Raw genomic sequence first — 24,001 nt, forward strand, 5'->3', positions numbered from 1 at the left:
CAATAGTTAAACACACATGAAGACAAGACAGACTAAACATGGGACATGTACACAGGCAGGGGCAATCCTAGCCAGTTTGGTGCCCTGGGCAAACCCCCCATGTATACATTAGATAATTAGAGATTTAGAAACTGGGTTTTTCAGAAGCTGTAAGACACAATCATCAAAAATATTGCAAATAAAGGCTTGAAATATCTTACTCTACATCTAATGAGTCAATATCATATATTAGTTCGACGTTTTAAGTTGAATAGGAGACAAGGAAACAATACAGCTCTTCTTCCAATTAATGGCTAATTAATATTGTACTTAACACAGTCCAAAAGATTCAATGAACCACATCAGTGTCTGTTGTCTGTCTGCTGTTTACTATCACAGCCAAGTGGCTAACAAATGTAAACAGAAGTTTTCCTACTAATGAATGTTGTCCTGTTTCAGGATACATAACAGCTGCCATTATCCAACCACACACCTGCTTACATTTGTTCTTTTCTCTGTTTTCTAAACTGAGCACCTGATGACCTTTGACCTTTTCTTGTCCATCTTCCATTGGTGTTATTTTGTATTCCTGTGTCAACATCCATTCCCCAACCCGAGAATCACCACAACACAACCTAACAGACCCACACTTTAGTGCACAGATTCAGTTTGTTTAGGGCAGGGGTGTTGAACTCCAGGCCTCGAGGGCCGGTGTCCTGCAGGTATTATGCTACGTTCACACTGCAGGTCTTAATGCTCAATTCCGATGTTTTTTTGTCTGCTTGTTCACACTACAAATAAAATGCGACAGCAAACGCGCTCTAGTGTGAACGCTCAAAGCGGCCCACATGTGCAAAAGAAGACGTCACACACAACGCGCTCTGTTTAGACCCAGAGCAAACAATATTTTTTGACTGATTGCCCTTAATATAAAGACTTCGGACTTTACGTTTCCCAATTTTTGCTTTAAGTTATTGTTATTTATATAATAATCTAGATGACCTAATAATGATCCTTATTGCTGTTTTAGAGGAGCTAAACTATGACAGCCACAGATATCATGTGTGAACATCATGTGATCCTAAAGTGTCTGAGTGACCATAAAAGAGCTTTAATTCATACTAAGGTCGGAGTTTGTAGTGAGCTGACTGTATCACAATCAGAGCTGTTCCCAATGTTCTGTCCATTTATTGCTTTTGTGTTGTTGTCAGCAAGTGAGATCAGGTTTCAGTGATCCCGGATGTGGATCATGTGACCTGGTTTCTAGTTTACATGACAAGTCAGTGGTCAGCCCAGGATGTCCTCTGTCTAGCACATCAGGAGTTAGTAGGGTAGCTCGAATAACTCAAAAGATTTAGACCGAAAACAAATGTCCTTTACAGAGGACAAAACTGAATAGGCTGGTTCTCACGAGGATATTGTGTATATGAAGTAAGTGTCAGGAGAAAGCAAGACAGACACAAAGCAAACAAGACGTTGTTCCAAATAACGTCAAAGAAAAGTAAGAAAATGTTTTAGAAGCTTCAAACTAAGTGAACCTGACCTGAACAATCAGCAGCTACAGAAATGTTTAGAGTTGCTGCACAAAGTCGTTGTGGCAGATTCTGTTAGTAATGTTTCCCATATTTCTTTGATCTTATAGATGGAGAATACTGCAATGAATGATCACCTGAAACAGGTTTTCTTTTTCTTCCTATATTTTCTGCTGAAAGTCATGAAAAAACCATTTGACAAACATGGAAACAATGTGTCATGTTGTACTGTGACAATAAGTTTCCTAAAATAACATTTAGAAGTCTGTAGTTCTAATCTAAGAGATGTAGTTTGATCAGCAGAGACCAAAGCTGTGAACATGATTGTAGTGAAGCTTCACTCCTGAGCCTGAACTTAGGAGATACTCTGAAATGTTTAGTCTCCATGTAGATGTCCTGGAGCCTTTATCTCACAGCTGCTGCATACAGAGAAAAGTCTGCTTATTTACACACTTGAGCCAGTGTGGACATAGAGGCTGGTCACCAGGTGAACCCAGAGACACTACAGAAGGTGATCTGTTAGTGTTCCCTTTGATTGTTTCCTTTCCTTAGTCTTTCCTACCTCTCCTCCTTCATGGTAATTATCGTGTGATGTGACATTAGGACATGTGTGCAGTGTGGATTCCCCTAAGACTGAGTGGGAGAGGATTCGCCCTGACTCTTACTGAGTCAGCGGTGGGTTGATTGTAATAACTTCTCCTGTGTCGGCCCCTCTCAACAGTTTCTGACAATCTTTTCTCTTTCAGATATGCTAACAATGCTAACGCTAAAGGCTGCATAACTAATGTTCAGCTGGGACAAGAACTACATGTTCAATAATAAAGAAGCAGCAACAGCAAAGATGTGGACTGGTGTGTGTTTGATCCTGCAGCTGGAGCAGATGTCAGAAACCACATCTGTAATGTGGCACAGAGTACAGTCTGACTGACAGCTGGGACACTTTTGTTTTAGCTGCTTAGAGTTTATGCTGGAGGGGAACCTGCTCACTTTGGATATGATTCTGGTTCTGCAGACAGTGCATCTCCTCATACTGGGACCAGTCTGCTTCATCAGGAGACTCCTCCTGTCACCAGTGTGGAGAAAGATCCAGAAGCAGAGCTGGACTGCAGACAGCCAGTCAGAGCAGCTGTGTACAAAGTAAGACTGAACATCTGTCTGCTGATGGACTCGTTTCTGAAAACTGGACTTCTTGTTGTTGTTCAGACATTGAAGAGTTTTCTTTCTCTTTCTTTCAGCAGATGTTGGTCTGCAGGAGGTTTTAGATGAACATAAGATCAGTCTGAGGAGGAGATGTGAACGTGTGACTGAAGGAAGTGATGAAACAGGAAGTAGAACCCTCCTCAACAGGATCTACACTGAGCTCTACATCACAGAGGGACAGAGTGAAGAGGTTCATACCCAACATGAGGTGAGGCAGCTGGAGACAGCTTCCAAGATGGACGCCCTCCATGACGCTCCAATCAGGTGCCAGGACATCTTTAAAGCCTTCCCTGACCAACAGAGACCCATCAGAGTGGTTCTGACCAACGGCGTGGCTGGTGTTGGAAAAACCTTCTCAGTGCAGAAGTTCACTCTGGACTGGGCAGAGGGCTTGGAGAACCAACATGTCAGTGTGGTGGTTCTGCTTTCATTCAGGGAGCTGAACCTGATCAGAGATGAGCAGTACAGTCTTCTGGAGCTGCTCCATGTTTTCCATCCAACATTACAGAAGGTCACAGCAGAGAAGCTGGCTGTCTCTCAGCTTTTGTTCATCTTTGACGGCCTGGATGAAAGCAGACTTTCATTGGATTTCACCAACAGGAAGCTGCTGTCTGATGTCACACAGAAGTCATCAGTCAGCCAGCTGCTGACAAACCTCATCCAGGGGAATCTGCTTCCCTCGGCTCTCGTCTGGATAACTTCCCGACCTGCAGCAGCCAATCAGATCCCTCCTGCATGTGTCGACAGGCTAACAGAAGTACGAGGCTTCACTGACGCCCAGAAGGAGGAGTACTTCAGGAGGAGATTCAGTGATGAAGAGCTGTCCAGCAGAATCATCTCCCACATGAAGACATCCAGGAGCCTCCACATCATGTGTAGAATCCCAGTCTTCTGCTGGATCACTGCTACAGTTCTGGAGCACATGTTGACTACAGAGCAGAGAGGAGAGCTGCCCAAGACCCTGACTGACATGTACTCACACTTCCTGCTGGTTCAGACAAAGAGGAAGAAGAACAAGTACCACGAGGGACATGAGACGAGTCCACAGGAGCTGACGGAGGCTGACAGGGAAGTTCTTCTGAAGCTGGGGAGGCTGGCGTTTGAACATCTGGAGAAAGGAAACATCATGTTCTACCAAGAAGACCTGGAGCAGTGTGGTCTGGATGTGACAGAGGCCTCGGTGTACTCAGGAGTTTGTACAGAGATCTTCAAAAGAGAGTGTGTGATCTTCCAGAAACCAGTCTACTGCTTTGTTCATCTGAGCATTCAGGAGTTTCTGGCTGCAGTCTACATGTTCCACTGTCACACCAACAGGAAGGCTGAGGTGCTGAAGTGCTTCCTAGGACAAACTTTTTGGGAATCATCTCTGGACGACTTCCTGAACAGACCCATGAAGAAATCCCTTCAGAGTAAAAATGGCCACCTGGACCTGTTTGTTCGCTTCCTTCATGGCCTCTGTCTGGAGTCCAACCAGAGACTCTTAGGAGGTCTGCTGGGTCAGACAGAGATCAGTCCAGAAACCATCCAGAGTATCATCAACAACCTGAAGGAGATGAACAGTGATGGCATCTCTCCTGAGAGAAGCATCAACATCTTCCACTGTCTGATGGAGATGAACCACCTCTCAGTACATCAGGATATCCAAGAGTTCCTGACGTCAGAGAACAGATCAGAGAGACTTTCTGTGATCCACTGTTCAGCTCTGGCCTTCATGCTGCAGATTTCAGAGGAGGTTCTGGATGAGTTGGACCTGAGGAAGTACAACACATCAGAGTGGGGACGACAGAGACTGATTCCAGCTGTGAGGAACTGCAGAAAGGCTCGGTGAGTCCAGATGTGATCATTAACATCATTAATTTGTGTAGATCAGTAGTTTAGTTCTTCAGATATACACAGTACTAAACGACTCTCATTAGTTTGAGTTTCTCAGATAAAATGATATTTTGTGTTGATCAGTAAATGTGTGTGTGCACTTAGCATGATCCTGCATTGGTAGTCGTATGCTGTGTGCTGTAGACTCACATCTACATGTAGTACCTGTGTTGTGTCATTAGAAGGCAGTATTTTAAACCTGCTGCTGCTGCTGTTGTTGGTCATTCAGAGGCTGCTGTTAGACAGAAATAAGAATCTATGAAGAGCTTCTTTGTAGTGAAGTGAACTCTGATGTTACAAACAGAGACAAATATCCAGAGCAGTCACCGTCTGAGCTTCTCCTCTGACTACAAACACAGAGTTTAGTGGCATAAACATGGTGAGTGAGGATGAAGGTGCTGAGGAAGACTCTGGTTTAGTGTGATTAAAGTGTGATGTACTGATGAGTGACAGAGCTGTGGTTCAGAGTGAGGCTCAGAGGTGAACCAGCTGTGCTCTCTTACTGCCAACAGTGGGACAAACTGAGTGAGAAGACACTGCTGACATCTGGACTGAACATGTGTCCAATCTGAGAGCTAACGCTGATGTCACAGCAGCACATGGACTCACTCATTCCTGCTGCTGCTCCTAATGATGAATGTCTGACTTCATGTCCTCATTAATCACAGAGCTGATTGTTCAATGTTTAGTTGTTGCTGCTGAAATGTCGTCCCTATTTTTTTGCTGATGGAATTCACTGCTGTGTTTCTGGCTGCTGTTTACATCCCCGAGCTAACTTCCTGGCAGCCAAACGTCATGATGTAATGGTAAATGGACTCATTCTTATATAGCGCTTTTCTACTCTTCTGAGCACTCAAAGCGCTTCACACAACTTGTGCATTCACACCCATTCGCACAAGCACACTTTTCTAAGTAACATTCACAGTATATTTGGCATGCAGACTAGAGGAAGCCAGGAATCGAACCACCAACCTTCCAATCAGCTCTACCGCCTGAGCTACAGCCACCCCTGATGTCATCATTGCTTTATAGACAGTGGGAGGTTTAGGTTGTAACCACACAGTGTTTGTGTCCGTACACTGCAACCTTCCACACCATTCCTTTATTGTATAGACTCAGCACAGCACTCCTCATGTCACTCTGTACTCCCTCTGTTTTGTGTCTCTGAGTCTGTGTCTGTAAGTTCAGTCTATGGATTTCCTGTTCTACTTTGAAGGTCTGTGTCCCTTGTCTCATCTTGCCCAATTAGGTTCAGCTGTGTCTCCCTCTTGTTGGCTATTCCTTGTTTCCCTCTGTGTGTATTCATAGTGTTGTTTTGCCTTTGCTCATTGTCAGTCTGGCTGCGTTTTCCTGGTCATCATACCCTGTGTTACCACTACGTGTCATCCCGTGTTTTTCCCTGCATGATTTCAGGTTTGTTTTGCTAGCTGTCCCATTTCAGGTTATTTTTTTAGTTCTGTCCTCACCATCCTGGCTTTTGTTTATCACCCACTGTAAATAAAGATAAATAAAAATAATAAAGATAATTATAATGGGTGGTTTGCACAACAAAAGCAGGAGGAGAATCGAGCTGACGACCTGTGAAAATCTCAGCAGGGGTGAATAACACCTTGGGACTTGCGCCAGAAATTAAAAAAGTCAGTAATTCTAGGTGGTTTTAGGTCCTGGGGATTTATGCAAATTTGCGCAGGGTTAGTTGTACATATTGTACATCCGATATGGACTGAAACTGTCTGGTGAGGCTTGCTATGAACACCAGCTGCCCGATAATGTTTTGCAGCTTTTTGGCACATCATCTTTTTGTCTCTTTTTGTCCATTTCGATTGTTAATGTAGTTTGTTAACAATGTTATTGTTAAAAAACCTTCTTTTACTGTTACTTTTTGTGGATCACAAGGTTTAAAACTACTTAACACACACATAAAAACACAACTGCCAGAGTGCCTATTTCGGGTCACTTTTGTCTGGTGAGGCTTGCTATGAACACCAGCTGCCCGATAATGTTTTGCAGCTTTTTATCCAAGCCTGGATAAAGGAGGAGTGTTGGAATTGTGACATTAAAAGAAAACAATAATTGCTAAAAGAAATTTAATTTGTAGTTCAATTTAATAAATTCTGTTTTCATGGATGCCTGGATGTTAGATTTATAGTGCGGAAAATACGGTATACATCAGTAAAGAATATATCACGAAATATATCGTTACTGTGCATGCTTCATGATATGGATTTTAGGCAATATCGCCCAGCCCTAATACACATATATAAATACAGATTTTACAAAAGGGATAAATAGAATAAATAGGAATAAGAATACAAGGGAACGGCACATTTCAAGTATTGTGAGTCTATAACACCGTTGGATATTAACAAAAACTATTGTTTTTGGGAGGTGATCAGGGGCAAGTGGAAACACATGAGGAAACAGCTGACTAGAATGAAAATAATGGCTGTGTCCCAATCCAGAGACCGCACGGTTCGTAGTACGCGCAGTTCGCGGACTACATATGGCTAGGGATGGGTACCGGTATCGCACCGGTTCTGACATAAACGGTAGTAACCAGACCGAAAAGCAGCGCACATTTCGGTGCTTTATTTCGGTGCTTTATTTCGGTGCTTTATTTCGGTGCTTTATTTCGTTGCTTTTTTTTCCTGAGATGTGATACACTTCAGATTCTAGCCAATCATTTTACGTTTCCGAGGATAGTAGGCGGGCCCAGGTACGTACGTTCTTTTAGAGCAGAGCTACGCTACAGATTAAAAATGCCCAAGGCGAAGCGGTCAAAAGTCTGGCTGTACTTCACAGTAGGGCTGCCACAAACGATTATTTTGATAGTCGACTAGTCACCGATTATTTTTGCGATTAGTCGACTAATCAGATCATGCATGCATTGGATGTAAAACGTACAGCTTATTGCACCAGCATGCATCTGCTCTTATATAACTATCATTAGATTCCAGATTTAAGTGTTTAAGGTATGTGCTAACTAAAATTAAAGACAAGATGATAGTTTATTAAATGTTAATGAAATTTGCAGATTGTTTCGGGGAAGTTTAATAAACTCCTTGCTGTCTAAAATATAACGGGACACCGTTGTATATTCTCGAGCATCTCACACTTCTGATAACCAGTTGTCTGCTTGACGTTTATTCAGCTGTGTGAAAACTATAACTTTAATATCAGCCAAACCGATTTACTCAGGAACAAATAAAATACAAAAAAAGTCAAAAAATAACATTTTTACATTATCTAAGTGACTTATGTATGTTTAACCTGAGTAGCGAAAGACGGCGGTGGGTTTGAAAACGATTTGCCGGGAGTCCGGTGTTCTCAGCAGCTCTAGTGAGCCTTGCCCCCGGCTAGCTATCGAGCTAGTGGCTAACACACCTCTCCGAAAACGTCTGAGCGCTTTTGAAAATATGTGGTGTCTTGATAAACTGGGCAGATATTTGAGGTTTACACAGCTACATTCTCGCCTGCAAATATGTTAAACGTTTATTTTGTGACTCAGAAAGAATAATAAGAGTAATATTAAAACTAACTAGCTTCCGCCATTGTTGGAAACTGAGCTGGGCTGCGCTATGAATTCTGGGACAGAGCTACTTCTTCTTCTTCGGGGTTTAACGGCAGCTGGCATCCTTGTGTATGCAGTGCTGCCATCTTCTGTTTCAGTCCGTTATTACACTCTTGAATCCTACTACTTATTCCTGCGTCTTTTGGGATCTTACAAAGCTTCAAACGATGCATCGACTATTAAATCAGTCTTCGACGATTTTGATAGTCGACGTAATCGTGACTAGTCGACTAATCGTGGCAGCCCTACTTCACAGCAAAAGATGCAAACTCAGCAGCCTGCAACAAGTGCTTTAAGCTGATACTGTGATACTGTGCAAAGGAGGTAACTCCTCAAATCTGATGAAACACCTGGCGACGCATAGCGTTTTTTTTTTTTAAAGCCGAGAAATGCACCGTACCTACTGCGGGTGTGGTGCCTGTTAGCAGACCCGGAGTTAGCAACATCCCCCAAGAACCCGTTGAGGGGAGTCCTGGCCCCTAGCCCTGCCAGTGAAGCAGAAATGATGACGGATGATGATGGCAGAAGCAGCCGTTCTTCTCTGCGTGAGTAGCTTAATGTTGTTCGAATTTACATTGAGTAGGCTAACCACTTTATTTATTTATTTTTTTTGCCTGTCCCGTTTGGCTCTTTTGTCATCAGAATTATTGTCTAAAAGCGAAGAAAGATGCCCAACGGATTTACTTTACCAAATTTACCATCCCAGCCTTGCCATAATGGTCCATTTGATTCACTTTTTATTGTTTATTTTATTTTCACTTGCTGAATACGGGACAGACTTTACTGGGAGAAAGAAAAGGGGAGAAAGAAAGAGGGAAAGAAAAACAGCTGAGTTTTTTGCCCTGGGAAAAAAGGGCAAAAAACAAAAACCAACAGAATAAGCAGACAAAAAATACATATATCGATCACCTGGATCACCTGTTGAGAAAGAAAAAAGAAAACAAGCAGAAGAAAACGAGAGCAATACAATAAACAACATCACGATGATATATGTGAATATAACAGTAAATACTAAATATTAAACATTATTGTGCAGCAAGTAATATCGACAGCGCACAGTGTGCTTTGAGGTAGGAGCCAAAAAGGGTGTAGTTTGTGTGTGTGAGCACCCGTGTGTACACCTGTGAGCATGAGCACGCTTGTTTTTAAAAGGTTCCTTCATGTAATGATCTGCTAGAGGGTGTGGGGGGCCACAGCCCCGTCCTCCAGGGCATGAAGCAGGTATGGAGGAGATCAAAACTCCAGACATCCAGAGGCCCCCAGAACACAAGAGACCAAGGAAGACCAACAGAGGGGCAGCCGCGCCACTATCCCAGAAAGAGCTGAGGAGAGTCCCAGATGAGGGGTCACTCAGCAGCCGCGGAGCAGAAGCCAGGGGGGGTTGCAGTGACGTGCCCGGGAGCTCCGCCGGCAGCCAGCTGTGCCACTGGCAGGGGAGGTGGTGGGGGGAGATTGGCCTCCATACCTTGGAGGGCCTGAGATGTCCCCAGAGAGGTGGCGTCTGATACCCAACCTGATATATGGACACAGACATACAGGCACACACAGATACAAACATCCATTCCCACCCTCATGCTCTCATAAGCAATTACTCCACACTCACCTAACGTGGAGACAGACATAATGAGACACTGTACACACAATCACACTCCCCAAGCGTACTCTAAGAACCGGGTCTAGGTACCTTTGCCCCTGGAGGGGGGAACTGCACCCAGGCCCAGGTGGTGTTACCCTTTTCCCTGCGGTGGGGAGAAGCAGACCGCCCCGACTCCGCAGCAGCAGGGAGGCCCCACATTCCAGACCCCAGTCGGACAGCCAACTCCTCCTCCTGGCCCCCCCGCTCCAACAGGCCGCAGAGAACGGTTAAAAGCAGGTTCAAATATTGAGGGAAAGTACAAAAATAACAATTGGTCCAGGAGAGTCGGTCAAACAATGATTTTAACGAACACACGCATGCGGAGATGAACACTGCACCATCAGCATCAATCTCCGCCCGATAATACACAAGCAGTTGTTTTATAACATCAGGGTACTGTTTATGACGCCCCCTCATGCGTCAAACAGATACAATACATGCATAAGTTCCAAAAACAACAAATGTTCTGTTGACGACTTTTGACACATTTAAAAGGACATCTTCTTCTTCCCGAGGCCAGGTCCTTCCTGGTAATCTTCTAACTCTGCTTATCCCCTAAAACAAACTGTCTCTTTTGCAAACATAATCTCACAGTTACAAGGTTTTGCAAACTATTATTTGAATATTTGAACTTTTACCTAAACATGAGTCTATCTACTGTTTGTGTGTGCAAGTGTGTCATGACCTCAGCATCCACTCAGCCTCACTCCGCCCGTTGACGCTTCTGCCCTTTTGCCAGACAGAAGCTCTCTGTGACATGTGTAGTAATCTTAACTAAGAACATATATAATCTATTGAATAAATGCTTCACCAAAATGCCACTACTCAAAGCTTAATAAAAAGGATATAAATGAATATAAGAAATACTAATGGATAACCTGATATACCGTATGTGTTTTGAAAGCGTGTTCTTTCCATAGCTCAAAGACTGAGCTTCAACTCTTCATGAAATGCAATATGTGTATACAATAATTATAGCTGCACCTGTAATACAAGTTTTAACATAAGGCCAACTGCTTCAATAAATGCTTTGATGAAATGATAATTAATGCAATGGGCAGCACGGTGGCAAGGTGGTTAGCACTGTTGCCGCACAGCAAGAAGGTCCTGAGTTCAATTCCACCATCAGGCCGGGGTCTTTCTGTGTGGAGTTTGCATGTTCTCCCCTTGTTTGCGTGGGTTCTCTCCGGGTAATCCGGCTTCCTCCCACCGTCCAAAGACATGCAGCTTGTGGGGATAGGTTCATTGGATAATACAAATTGCCACTAGGTGTGAATGTGAGTGCGTCTGTCCCTGTGTGTTAGCCCTGCGACAGACTGGCGACCTGTCCAGGGTGTACCCCGCCTCTCGCCCTATGAAAGCTGGGATAGGCTCCAGCGCCCCCCGCAACCCTGAAAAGGATAAGCGGAAGCGAATGGATGGATGGATGGATGGATGGTAATGATGATGATTATGAATAGTAGCAGCAAAATATTTATCTAAACTCCACAATAGCTAACATTAACAGTGCACTGAATGCTGCTTGTGCCGTGATATTCAGGACTGCAAACCGAGCAGCATCACTGACTTTCAGCTTGTTGTGTTTGTGGACTTTAATTATCCATGAAATCATCACATTCTCTGTAAGATTAAGATCGACTGTTGAACGGCGTATATTTTACAGTAAAGGCTTTAAAACCAAGTTGACGCTGAAAGTACAAACATCGCTAATGTCACATAACTTTGCTGGCATGTGGCCAACAGTCATGTTTTAATGTTCTTCATTATTAAACATTCGCACATAAATAAGTGACATAATATTTAGTACTTACTTTTGAAAGTTTACGCTTCGGCCGCTGTTTTTTTCCGAACAAAACATCCACACCCTCCGCCGCGCTATGAATTGTGGGATATATGGGACCACGAAGTCTACACCGGACCACACTTCAAATTTGGGGAATGAACGGCACATTTGTCGACCGCATTTGGAGTACACTTCGAATTGGGACACCCTTTGTCGCGTCGCTGTGACGTAATCGGTCTCCAAATGCGCACTACGAAGCGTGCGGTCGCTGGATACCAAATTCAGGGGTAGAATGCTTCGAAGGACCCGACCTACTTGGTCCATACAGGGCAGATCCTTCGAAGGCCTGGTAGGCAGGAAGTGAGCGGCTGTGAAATTGGACAGTCTTCTTGCCTTCGTTCAAGTCCGCCCTTACTTCCGCGTTTTTCTGGTCGCTAGCGCCACAGCGCGACAATTTCAAAATGGACCCAGAAATGTCACTCTCTTTTCTTTGTACATTTTTAATTCTGGAGGAGCCAGAAAAACTTTATCATTGTCGCCGGCATGTTTTGTACCTTGGGCTCATGAGAGAGAATCATGTCCAGGTAAATTAATTTTCTTTAATCTACATACATTTAGAAATTACTTAGCTAGTTTTATGGATAAATTCACTGACTGAATTATTGCTGTTCATTTGTACACATTTACTGTTATATCTAAAATATCTAAACTAAATGTCTTTGAAACTTATAGAAGAACATTTTATATTTCTGTTTATTTTCTATTTTTCATTTGATCCTGTAACTTCCAGGGTTACAGGCAGGGTCCAGGGTTGTTTTTCAGTTCACAACAAAGCTCAGTTACACAGATGAAGTGTATTAAATTTAAGTCTTTTTACAGTGAATTAGTATATTTTACTTAAGCTTAATAATCAGAATAATGCTTGGATCTCTTAAAATAAATTAAATCATACCTTTCTACTAAAACTGTTTATGTTGTTCGCCACCTTTTCCTTAACCAGACCCAACAGGATTCACCTGAGTGTCCCAGTCCTGGACCGTGTTTGTAACCAGGAGGATCCCAGGCCTGATTATTATTAATGTATTATTATTGTTTTATTGTTATTGTTATTCACTTTATTACTATCAAATAAATATCCATTTAAATCTGTTCAAAGTTAGCGTTATGGTCATACATGTTACAAATACCGGTAAATAAAATGAGTTCAGTGACAATTACTGTTTGTTTTAATCAATTTATTTATAACATAAAACTTTTAAACAAACACAACACATATAACAATGTAACAAATATATCCATACATCCATACAATACATTTCTTAATGAATAACTCATTTTGGAACTAATCATTGAAGTATTGAAAACAGTCTTTCCGTCCTCTCCCTGCTCTCCTCTCCTCAGCCTCTCTTTGCTGCCTCATATCCTCTCTGATGAGGTCTAGCAGCTCATCATCCCTGTCTCTTTTCCTCTTTCTCCCTGTTATGGGTGGCTGACTCTCTTCCTCATCACTGTTGTTTTCGTCACCCACTGCTGCGCTTGGACCTGGAGTGTCTTCAGGGAGAGAGAAAATTAGTACATGAGGCCTAATCGAAGGAATTATCTTCTTGATAACACACATACATACTTTGTATTTTTTCTTTAAGTTATCCCACTTCTTTCTGGCCAGGTGATTTTACCCATCTTCTCCAGAATTGTCCTGATCACACGCAAAAAATAAGATGAGAGAAAACCGTGGCAATTATGTTAATCCCTAAATCCAAAAGTTTTCACAGCAGAACACCAGAGGAATACCGTCTGGACATCACAGGTTCTGTACATCATGAGGCTTAATAACACCGTACTCATATGAATATGATGTGTAAATTGATTTATTCTTATACTTCCATGCTACAGTGGCGAAATTCTTCACGACAGTGAAGAGGTGATCATTTTCTCCTCTCAGTTTAGTAACAATTTACTAAAGCCTTTTGGGCTTTGTTCCCTAAAACATATCAGAAAAAGGTTCATTTGAAAAAAAAAAATCTAAATTCGCTATATGTAACTCCCGCTTCGCCCGCAACTGTTATGATAAAAATTCTCCTGTCTGAACTGTCTGCTCAACAGTCCTGTACTTTTGTCTGTACTTTTGAACAAAACAAGTCTAGATACAGTGTGTGTATGTGCAGGCCCACAATGAGTGTTTTTGTGTCCTCAGTTCACCTTCTACTAAAGTCAGACTCACATAGACACACAGATCTCTATGCTTTGATTTCATAATATCTGATGTGTTGTATTGTAAGCAGATATGAATATATATAGGTAACATGAATACAGTTTAACCCGCAATGAAAGATTATTATGCAATTATTCTCACACCTGTAATACAAACTGTAATATAACATCAACAGATTCAATTAATGCTTTAATGAAATGATAATGATAAATGATGCACAGTCATATATATGCTGGTTATGAATAGTAACAGAAAAAACAATTTTATCTCCACACTCCTCCTCTTTGGCCTTTGAAGAAGGCCAACACTCATCATGATTGTCTCACTCCTCAGACCAGTTAGCCACCTCTCGCAATGGCATCATAGACCCAGGACCAGTTAAACCAACTGGCTCCAAATCCATCAGCACTCGTCTGGCCAGAGGGATGAGACAACAACCCATAACCAATATACAGTGGGGCAAAAAAGTATTTAGTCAGCCACCGATTGTGCAAGTGCCCCCACCTAAGATGATGACAGAGGTCAGTAATTTGCACCAGAGGTACACGTCAACTGTGAGAGACAGAATGTGAAAAAAAAATCCATGAATACACATGGTAGGATTTGTAAAGAATTTATTCGTAAATCAGGGTGGCAAATAAGTATTTGGTCAATAACAACCCCACCACTTTCAAAAATGGGTCCCACCAATGGCACAGGTGTCTCTCCATCTGGGCCACACCCACATGACCGTGCCCATGGGCTTCGGCGATCTTCTGTTTTGCCAGGTTTGCAGTCAGCACAGGTCGTCCGTCGGGTCCTCGCCAAAGACCTCCTTCTTCCCATGCTCCTCGGCTCTTCCACACCCCCTTCTCCTCTGGGGCCGCCTCCTCTTGGGCCTTCCTGGCCTCCTCCAACATGTTGACTCCTGCTTCTTCTTCCACACTTATTTGCACCATCTGCCTTGGTCCTTTATATCCTGCAGCCTCCTTTGCGGCTCGATCGGCTTCTTCATTCCCCCTGGCCACCATGCCAGTCCCAGAAGAGTGACCTTTACATTTTATAATACTCACCCCAAAGCCTGTTCAAGTTCCTCCATTTCCTTCTTGTGGCAGATTGGTGCATTGTCTGCTGTCCTGAATCCTGCTCTTCTCCATTGGGCTAGCTCCACATGAGCTGCTCCAAAGGCATAAGCTGAATCTGTGTAAATGTTGACTCTTTTCCCTTTGGAAAGTCTCAGGGCTCGGCTTAAAGCAATTACTTCTGCTCTCTGAGCGGACTGCTGCCCTTCAAGTCTTCTGGACTCTTTCACTTCAAATTCGGTCCCATTTCTGCAAACTACCGCATAACCTGCTTTCAGTCCTTCCTCATCTCTGTAACAACATCCATCGGTGAACCAGTCTTCAGCTCCGAAAATAGGTTCCGCCTTCAAGTCTTCTCTGATTTTCTCTTCAACTTCAGCTCTCTTTGCGCAGTCGTGCGGCTCTCCTGACCCCATTAAATCTGCCATGTTGATTCCCTCATGTGTGAATGTCAGATTTGGAGCGTCTAAGACTTTGCTCACTCTCTGCTGTGTCAATGGTGTCATAGTGAAGGTTTGTGAGTTAACATATGCCACTACACTGTGTGTGGTCAGCACTTTCAATGGGTGCTCCCTCACTATGTGTGCTGTCTTTTGTATGATTTTTGCCACCCCAATTGCATGCTGTGTGCATACAGGGTGCCTTGTCTCCAATGGATTCAGTCTGATGCTGACGTACATAAGTACATCTCTTCCTCCCCTCTTTTTCTGAAACAACACCCCATTAACTATCCCGTGTGTTTCTGAAACATCAAGATAGAAGGGTTCATCATAGTTAAGGATCGCAAGATCAGCCGATCTCGACAGGTCTTGTTTCAATGTGATGAAAGCCGACTCAGTGGCCGATGTCCATGGCAGTTCAGCCTTAAGGTTACGGACACCCACCATTTTTGCCAAATCCCTCAAAGGAGCTGTTTTACCTGCGTAATTTGGTATGTACTGCCGGCTGTATCCCATTAAGCCTAAGAATGAGAGCAGTTCCTTCACCGTGCGCGGTTTTGGATGTGTTAGAATCTGATCCCGGTGTGTGTTGAGCAACCCCACTGATTTGTGAGCAATGACACGGCCCAGAAATGTTACCTCTGGTCGGACCAACTGCAACTTTTCTTTACTCACCTTGAACCCGCACTCAGCGAGTCTCTTCAGTATGGTGAGTGAGGCTGCCATACATGCCGAAGCTGACGGAGCCGCGATTAATAAATCATCAACATACTGCATCAGTGTGCACCTCTCTGGTAGGTGACACGGTGAGAGAGCCTCTTTCAACACTTGGTTGAAAATCCCAGGTGACAATGCAAACCCTTGTGGTAACCGTGTGTATCTGTACTGTTGCCCCCTGTATGTGAATGAGAAAATGTCCCTAAGAGACTCATGCAGTGGGAGACAGAAAAATGCATTAGCTAGATCAATGCACGTGAACCACTTTTGGTCTGGTGTTAGTGCTGTTAGTGCTGCGTAAGGATTTGGAACAGGCACAGTGTCAGTACGTAGAACGGCATTTACAGCTCTTAAATCATGTGCCATCCGGTACTTTCCTGTCCCATGCTTTTCTACCAGCAAAATGGGAGTGTTCCAGTAGGAATGTGAGGGCTCAAGCACTCCTACTTTCAATAGCCCTTCAATGGTTTCTGCAATTCCCTCCTCAGCTTCTCGTTTGTGTCTGTACTGCGGTTTCCAGATTGGTGCATCAGACTTCAGTTGGAACAAAACAGGCGAGCAAGTTGCCAGGCCCACATCTGTGGATCCTGCTGACCACAAAGTGTCAGGAAGAGTCGCATCAGCATGGTCTATTCTCTCTCTTCCATGGATTCTTGAGATTTGGTCATGCTCCAATATCACTGCGTCCTTTGACAGGCAAGTGATACGGTAAATTTTACATTTTGGCGAATACCAAACATCTGGAATCTGAGTGGCTTGCCAACAGGCTTCATCCAGCGCTCTCCTGACCATCGTTCCCGCCTCCTTCGCCTGATGACCCTCATGGACCGCCAATGTGATGTGGGGCACTGAATCAGGTCCCATGTTGAACCAAGGCCGTTGTTCTTCGGTTAATTTTACAGCTGCCGCGACGCCTTCAGGACCGACATAGATGTTCTGAGAGCACACATTCCAAGTCTGACCTTCAAGTTCAGACTGGAAATGGTCCCTATAGATTTCATCATCGTCCCTATCATAATAGAGGGTGACATGGTATGGATCTCTTGAAGGAGAATAGACAGCCAAGGCCATAATCCAAGGTTTCCACTGCTGGTATTGTCTCAGAATGCCTTCGTCCACCAACCGACCCCAGTATATATCAGCTGTCGATTGTTCACAGTCTTGTAGCAAATACTGGTTCTTTGAATGTGTCCCCAGGCACAGGAACTGTTTTCCTCCCGGAAGTGTAACTGTCAATCCATCCACCGAACACATGATAGTGGCTCCCAGTTTAATGAGCAGATCCCTGCCCATCAGATTCACTGGCACGTGAGGAGACACCACATATCTGTGCTTCAATGTCTGTTTTCCCAGCTCTGTCGGGGCTGGATTGGTTATTGGCAGAGTCATAGGAACCCCCGAAAAACCCACTACAGTGACCGTGTGATTGGATAGTGTTGCACTGCTTGGTCTTTGTCTCAGCGTTGAGTAAGTCGCTCCAGTGTCCACCAGGAAGGTCATTTCAGTCCCTTCCACGGTCATCGACAACATAGGATCTGCCATTCCCATGCTGCCGGATCTCTGTGGGTCCCGTCAGTACTGCTCCTCCTCCCTGCCCCAGTCGGCCAGGGGATACTGAGCCACCGGCGCCATGCCTGGGTTTGGAGCTTGATGTCCTCTCGTTTGGACTGCTCTGCCTCGAGGAGCTCCACGTGCCTGGGGTGGATAATATGGTTCTTGTGGCCATGGTGTAGGACAGTTGCGAGCCCAGTGTCCTTGTCCTCCACACTTTAGCCACATGTTGGGGTCCAGCATAGGTCCCCCCAGACCACAACCCCTTAGTCCCACTCCTCTTTGAGATCCACCACGCCCCCTCAGCGACCTACTAGCCCCCCAGTTCCCCGCGGGTCGTCCTTGCCTTGGTCCATTGGCGGGCCATCGGTCATCAGGGTACAAAACCGGGTCCAGATCTGGCCAGTCAGGCATAGGATCGCCCTGAGGCCTTGCCACCAGCATTTTCTTAGCTCCCTCCTTACTTTCTTTTTTCTTTTCATTTAGTTTTTCTCTGGCCTCAGCCAGTTTCAATTTCACCAGCTGCCCTTGCGCCTCCTCTAACTCCTTTTTCTTTTTGGTCGCCTCGTCCTTCTCCAACTCAAGTCTGTGTATGACATGTCGCTCCCACTTTGTAGAATTTGCAACCGCAAAGTCTGGGTTCTTCTCCAGGATAGCTCTCACTCGTTCTGGTAAACCTGCCAACAGTGCAGAGTGGAACCACGCCCGATGATCTCCTTCCTGCCCAGGATGCTCTCCAGTCTGCATAATCCACTGTTCTTTTGCATGCTCTATAAACTCTCTAGTAGTGTGTTCTGGGCTCCACACTATTCTAGGTGTGGTGCCAGTGTTAGGGGTCGGATATTTGTCACGCACTGCGTCAGCGAGAGCATTTCGCACCATTTCATAGGGGACGTCATTTGGTGCACATGTGGTGCCTGCTATCTTTTCCACGTCAGCTAAACCACACCCTCTCATGGCCCGTCCAGAAACCGCTCTAAAATCACCCAGGGCGAGCTCCTCTCCTTCTGCGAGACTGTGCAGCCTCCTCAGCCAAGCAGCTCCTCCCTCTGTGATCGGGGGCAGTTGCTTCACCAGTGCCTCCAAGTCTCTGATGTTATAGGGCTTATACTCTGGTTCTCCCTTTAGCCCCTTCATCAAGGGTATAGAGAGTGGCAACTCCTCCTCTGGGTCAAGCTCCCCCTCCTTGGTTTGCAACGCGATGCTTTGGCTCCGATTTTTCTCAAAAATCGACTGTCTCTTGTCTCTTTGTTCCCCCAAAGCCCTTCCAGAGCGAAGCGTCCGCAGACCTAAGTCAGCGTTAAACTCTGGGGCGAACCCTTCGATCCCCAAAGCCGACACTTCCCGTGGTTTCCGTCCTCTTCTTGCTGACATCACAATCTCCTTCTCCAATGTTTCAATCCTTTGTTCTACTATCCCCTCTTCCAGCTCCTTCAACTTCTCTTCTAACTTTGTCACGGCTTCCCGATTGGTAGATATTTTCCCAAGGACCTCCCCCTGCCACTGATTTTCCTCCAGGTCGCCAACATCTGGCCTCTGACAGGCCTTTTGCTTTACCTTTGCCAGCAAACTCTGAGGTGGCGGGGCAGACGTATCTTCCTCTGAAGTCCATGAATCCTGGGTTACCACTTCCTGGCTGACCCGCTCTGGTGTCACCTGATCTGCACTCTTAGGAGCCATAGGTTGAGCTTCTTCCACAGCTCCTTCTGGGCTGAAGTGCGAGGGAGGAAGCAAAGTCACACGCGGTGTAGTTATGCTACCTCTTGATGTCCCAGCAACTGGCTGAGACTGAGTCACCTCTGGTGTAACTGCCACTGATTTAGGCTGTGTCACTCCTGTGTTGGCTCCCTCTGCCTGCCATGTCGGAGTCATTTGCCTACTGTCCTCCTGAAAATCCACAATTCCTCCCTTCACCGTTCCTGTTTTTCCTCCCGGCCCCCACAGAGTACCACCCTCCAAAGTCAAAATTGGAAAGGCGTACAGAGGGGGCGGGGCACTTGAGAATTGTGTCAGGCTGGGATAACCTGACGTTGATGTCCCCTCAGCCATGGCTTCCTTCGTCAGTGTTGGAGTGGTCCCGACCACTTCCTCTTTCATCCAATGAGACACCCCCTGACACATAATCGTGAACTTACAACACTTACCTTGTCTTTCCATCATCAACTTCTTTTCTGCCTTCCCTTTTCTTCCCACAAAACGTCCCACATGCTTCTCTTCCAATTCTTTTGTCCTCTTTTCACATTTTTCACCTCCAATTTGAAAGATCAAATGGAGGGGTACTCTGTCTTCCAAAGTTTTTTGTTGGTTCTCACATAATTTCTTCACTTCATCTTCCATGTTCTTACACTCCCGGGCAATCTCCTTAGGAGTTCCCTCAGAGGTAATTTTGATGGCCTTCTTAAGTTGTAGAATCTGCTCCTTCAGTGGCTTATATTTCTTCTCCCCACTGGGGGTCATCCTCTCGCTGTCAGCCATTCTGTATTTAACCTCACCCACAAAATGGCCGCTCTTGAGCTCCTCCCTTTAGTTTGCCTCGCCGCACTTCCCTTTTTACAGTCAGAGGCGCCCTGTCTGCTTAGGCTGCACTTCCTCTAAGCCCTCACAACCGCCTCACACACACACAGACTTTCTGTCTCTCCACACACACACACACACGCACACTCACAGTTGGTGCGTCGACTGCACCAATTCTCCAAAAACACAAAGTTTCTCAAAGACCCACTGCAACAAATTAAGCACGCGAAGCCAGCAAAATTCACTCTCACATTCACGTCACCCAGCAATAACAAAGTTTAAAACAAAAATAACTCCACTGTACATGCACTTCTCCCACTCTTAATAGGGAGGAAACATACATCAACCAGCTCACTCTCAATAAAATGTCACAAATAACCCACACTTCTGCCTCCTTAGGCTAAACAGAAAAATCAACCACAAATCACCCAATTGATTCTTATTGCAATTATATACTTAACAACAAAACAACAACTCTATTTTACAAGAATTTTCCAGGAGACCTCTTACTGACCTCCTCATGAAATATCACCACACCCGTGCTCACAATGCAAAATCTCAGACGCCAGACTACAGGGTTTATTCAATATACTCAAACATTACACACAACCTCTGACAAATCACCAAAAGCTCTATTATAGTCTTTTTTTCACTAAACAACATCCACATTTCTCACACACTCCAACTTCAATGGTTCACCAATACACAGCTTCCCCTTTAACTTTTTGACCAATTTAAAAGCATCTAAGCCCAGGTCCAACCTTGCTGCCCAATTGATTCCGCTTCGGGAATGCCGTCGCCGACAGCGGTCAAATTACTAGGCCCTAATTAATTTATAACCGCTTCCCGCAGCGTGACAGAGAACTCCACATCCAGCGTCTAGTTTCACACTCACGCTTTCAGCTTTACTTAAAGCTCATAAGTCACCCACGTTGGATGGTCACGGCCGGGTCCAACCCTTCATTCAAACAGCGCAGTAAAACTGTGGTCCTTGACCACTGGGTTTTTAACGGGTGCTCGACGTCCCGCGGGTACCACCCAGGCTAAGAAATAACCATGCGTCCACGGTTATTGGTCGGTGCCAAACGCTGAGCGACTGCACTCCTCGGAGTCCAACTCCGGTCCTAGACTAATTTAAATACTTTTTAAAAGCATCACTGTGGACTCCAAGTCCCAACAGTCTATTATCTGATGCCCGGATCCAATCCTGCTACTCAAAACGGGGAATAAAATCCCTTATGGCCAAATACCCTAATCTACAATCTTGCTTGACTGGCATCACAGTCAGCAAATATAACACCTTAACTTAAGCACGTAGCATTCACTTAAACACAAAACCTATTAACTTCAAATTCACCCCAGAATAAACAGCAACAAATTTTGTCAGTCAAATATCCCCAAACTTTTATTTTTTCACTAATTACCCAAAATCACCACAGACAAAATCCCCAGCAACTCCACTGAGTGAACATTTAATTTAGCTTAATTTCCAGTTCAGCACCTTTGGATATTATTTTAATCAACAGGTGGTGCTTACCTTTCTATCTTGCCTGGCACGTCACTCAGTCGACCTGCTGGGCTCTCGTCCGTCCGTCTGACCGCACCTGCCGGACCTCAGCCAACCAAGTCCCTCCTCAAACCGGGTTTTCGGCACCAAAAACTGTCCTGATTCGTATTTTGAGGTGAAGGACAAACGACTGCAGAGCCCAGTGATGCGTCAAAACAGTGATTTTATTGAACACATATATATATGTGGGAAGCCGAGCACGATCACCATATGATCCATATGAACCAGATATGAATATATAGATAACATGAATACAGTTTAACCTGCAATGAAAGATTATTATGCAATTATTCTCACACCTGGAATACAAACTGTAATATAACATCAACAGATTCAATTAATGCTTTAATGAAATGATAATGATAAATGATGCACAGTCATATATATATGCTGGTTATGAATAGTAACAGAAAAAACAATTTCATCTCCACAATCTCTTTAGAGATACACCCATCCTTCAAATCTGGGGAAAAGGAGGAGGCATTTGTCGCCACATTTGTGTCTTTAGAAACCCTTGTTGTATTTGAAGTATGTGGTGGTAAGGCAGAGGTCTAACAGTCTGCAAATTTGATTTTGGGTGAGGCTGGTTCTGTCTTCCAAGGAGCTGTCTTCTTATACTCGTTTTCTGACTCCACTGCCTCTGTTGTAGGTATGCAAGAGAGATTATGTCAAAGGACACTATGGTTTCATCTGGGTTAAATGTAAGTTTCTGGATGTTGTTGGTGAAGTCGGTGGAGTTTTTTATGTGATGCAGGGTGTTTCCCACAAGGGGCGCTAGAATGGTGGCGAGGTGTTTAGAAATGTTGTAGGTAGCTGAGTTTATGCTGCTAACAATGGGTCTAAATGGGACTCTCTGTGGATCTTGTGGAAGTCTGTAAATACAGGGTATAGCATCCCCTGGGTATAGATATGTCTATCAGTTAATGATTTTGTCCATTTTAGATTCTTGAAGGCAACTGATAACTTTCTTTTTGTAGCTGCTTTTGGGGGTTTGTTTTAATGCTTCATAGGTATTGCTGTCACTGAGGAGTGTTGTAATTATTGTGTGATAATCCATTGTGTTTAGAACAACAGTGCAGCTCCCCTTGTCGGCTGCTGATATGGTGATGTTGTGGTCTTTACTCAGGGAAGCGACGACCTTCTGTTCTTTTATTGTAAGGTTAGACGGAGGGACTTTAGCACTGGAGACGGTTGCTGAAACATTCATCCTGATTTGCTCTGCTTCCGTTTGTGATAATTTATTAATCTTTATGGCAGTTCCCGTGGCTGTGATGAGGTCCACTATGGCCAACTGTTGAGGAGAAATGGCAAAATTGAGTCCTTTGGCTAACACTTTCTTTTCAGGTTCCGTGAGATTCTTTTCTCAAAGGTTTTTCACCCATTTTTTCTTACTGTCTTCAGGTGTGAAGTCCTGTTCTTCTCTCTGTTGTGTAGGTGTTGGCTGGGAAGTATTAGTTTTCGTTAGCAAAGTATGGAATTTCCCGAGTTGTCTTTCTTTTCCTTGAGAGTGTTGGGCCCACTGAGTCTTGTCCACAAACTTGAAAACCTCTTCTAGAATAGGGGACGGTAGAAGTGTTTTCAGTTCCTGCAGGGTCTGACTAATCTTGTTCCGGAGGGCATCTGTAGGGAAATGGACCTGTCTTATCCAATCACTCAGAAGCTGATTTTGTGCTCTCTCCAGAATCAACTGTGCTCTGTGTCCCCTGCCTGTGAAAGCGCAAACTCTTGGGAACAAGATTAGTCTGCATCTTAGGTTGGAACAGAGATGGTTCCTGTTACCTGCTTGTGTCATTATTTTATAATAACACATCTTATATTTTCTATAATCACAGACTGACTCAGTGTGGACTCTTAACGACTCACTGTGAAGTTGTGACCTCAGCTCTGAAGTCCAACCCCTCCCATCTGACAGAGTTGGACATGAGTAGAAATAAGCTGCCTGATTCAGAAGTGAAATTTCTGTGTGCTGGACTGGAGAGTCCAAACTGTCGACTGGAGACTCTGAGGTGAGTTCACTGACTGCAGCTGTTGTTGTTTTTCTATATTTCAGATCTTTGATGTTTGAAACTTTCTTTAGTTCATAAATGTTCAGGATGTGTCTGAAGACAAATGTGAAGAAGTTTGAGTGCTTTTAGAAATGTTGTGTCTTTCCAAACGACTGAACAACAGTTTTTCCTTTTGGCTCCAAACAGAAGTGACAGACTTGAGCAGGGTTCATTTAAAGGCTGACAGAAGTGGGGTGGTGATGGGGAGATGTTTGACAGGACAGTTTTTCAGCCTCCACAGGTTCATGTTGTGCTCCATCAGTCAGTGAAGATGAAGTCAGTGCTGATGAGGCTGTAGAGTGTGTGAGGGATGTGAATGAG

The 24,001-nt window shown here is 44.4% G+C and overlaps 2 protein-coding genes across 3 annotated transcripts in view; one reads left to right on the forward strand and one right to left on the reverse strand.

Moving 5' to 3' along the window:
- The window catches only part of LOC134620315 (NACHT, LRR and PYD domains-containing protein 12-like), a 290,226-nt gene that overhangs the window by 256,856 nt on the left and 9,369 nt on the right, over window positions 1-24,001 (reverse strand). The gene's annotated exons all lie outside the window — the stretch shown is intronic.
- Window positions 1-24,001, forward strand: part of LOC134624182 (protein NLRC3-like) — a 41,667-nt gene that overhangs the window by 9,329 nt on the left and 8,337 nt on the right. The window contains exons 4-6 of one of the 2 annotated variants that reach the window (XM_063469168.1): window positions 2,524-2,648; window positions 2,747-4,535; window positions 23,468-23,641. In XM_063469168.1, the coding sequence (XP_063325238.1) occupies window positions 2,524-2,648; window positions 2,747-4,535; window positions 23,468-23,641 (2,088 nt within the window). The remainder of the gene's footprint in view (window positions 1-2,523; window positions 2,649-2,746; window positions 4,536-23,467; window positions 23,642-24,001) is intronic. The other variant, XM_063469169.1, reaches the window with a different exon arrangement.

This window comes from Pelmatolapia mariae, linkage group LG3_W, assembly GCF_036321145.2.
Source record: "Pelmatolapia mariae isolate MD_Pm_ZW linkage group LG3_W, Pm_UMD_F_2, whole genome shotgun sequence".
NCBI lineage: Eukaryota > Metazoa > Chordata > Actinopteri > Cichliformes > Cichlidae > Pelmatolapia > Pelmatolapia mariae.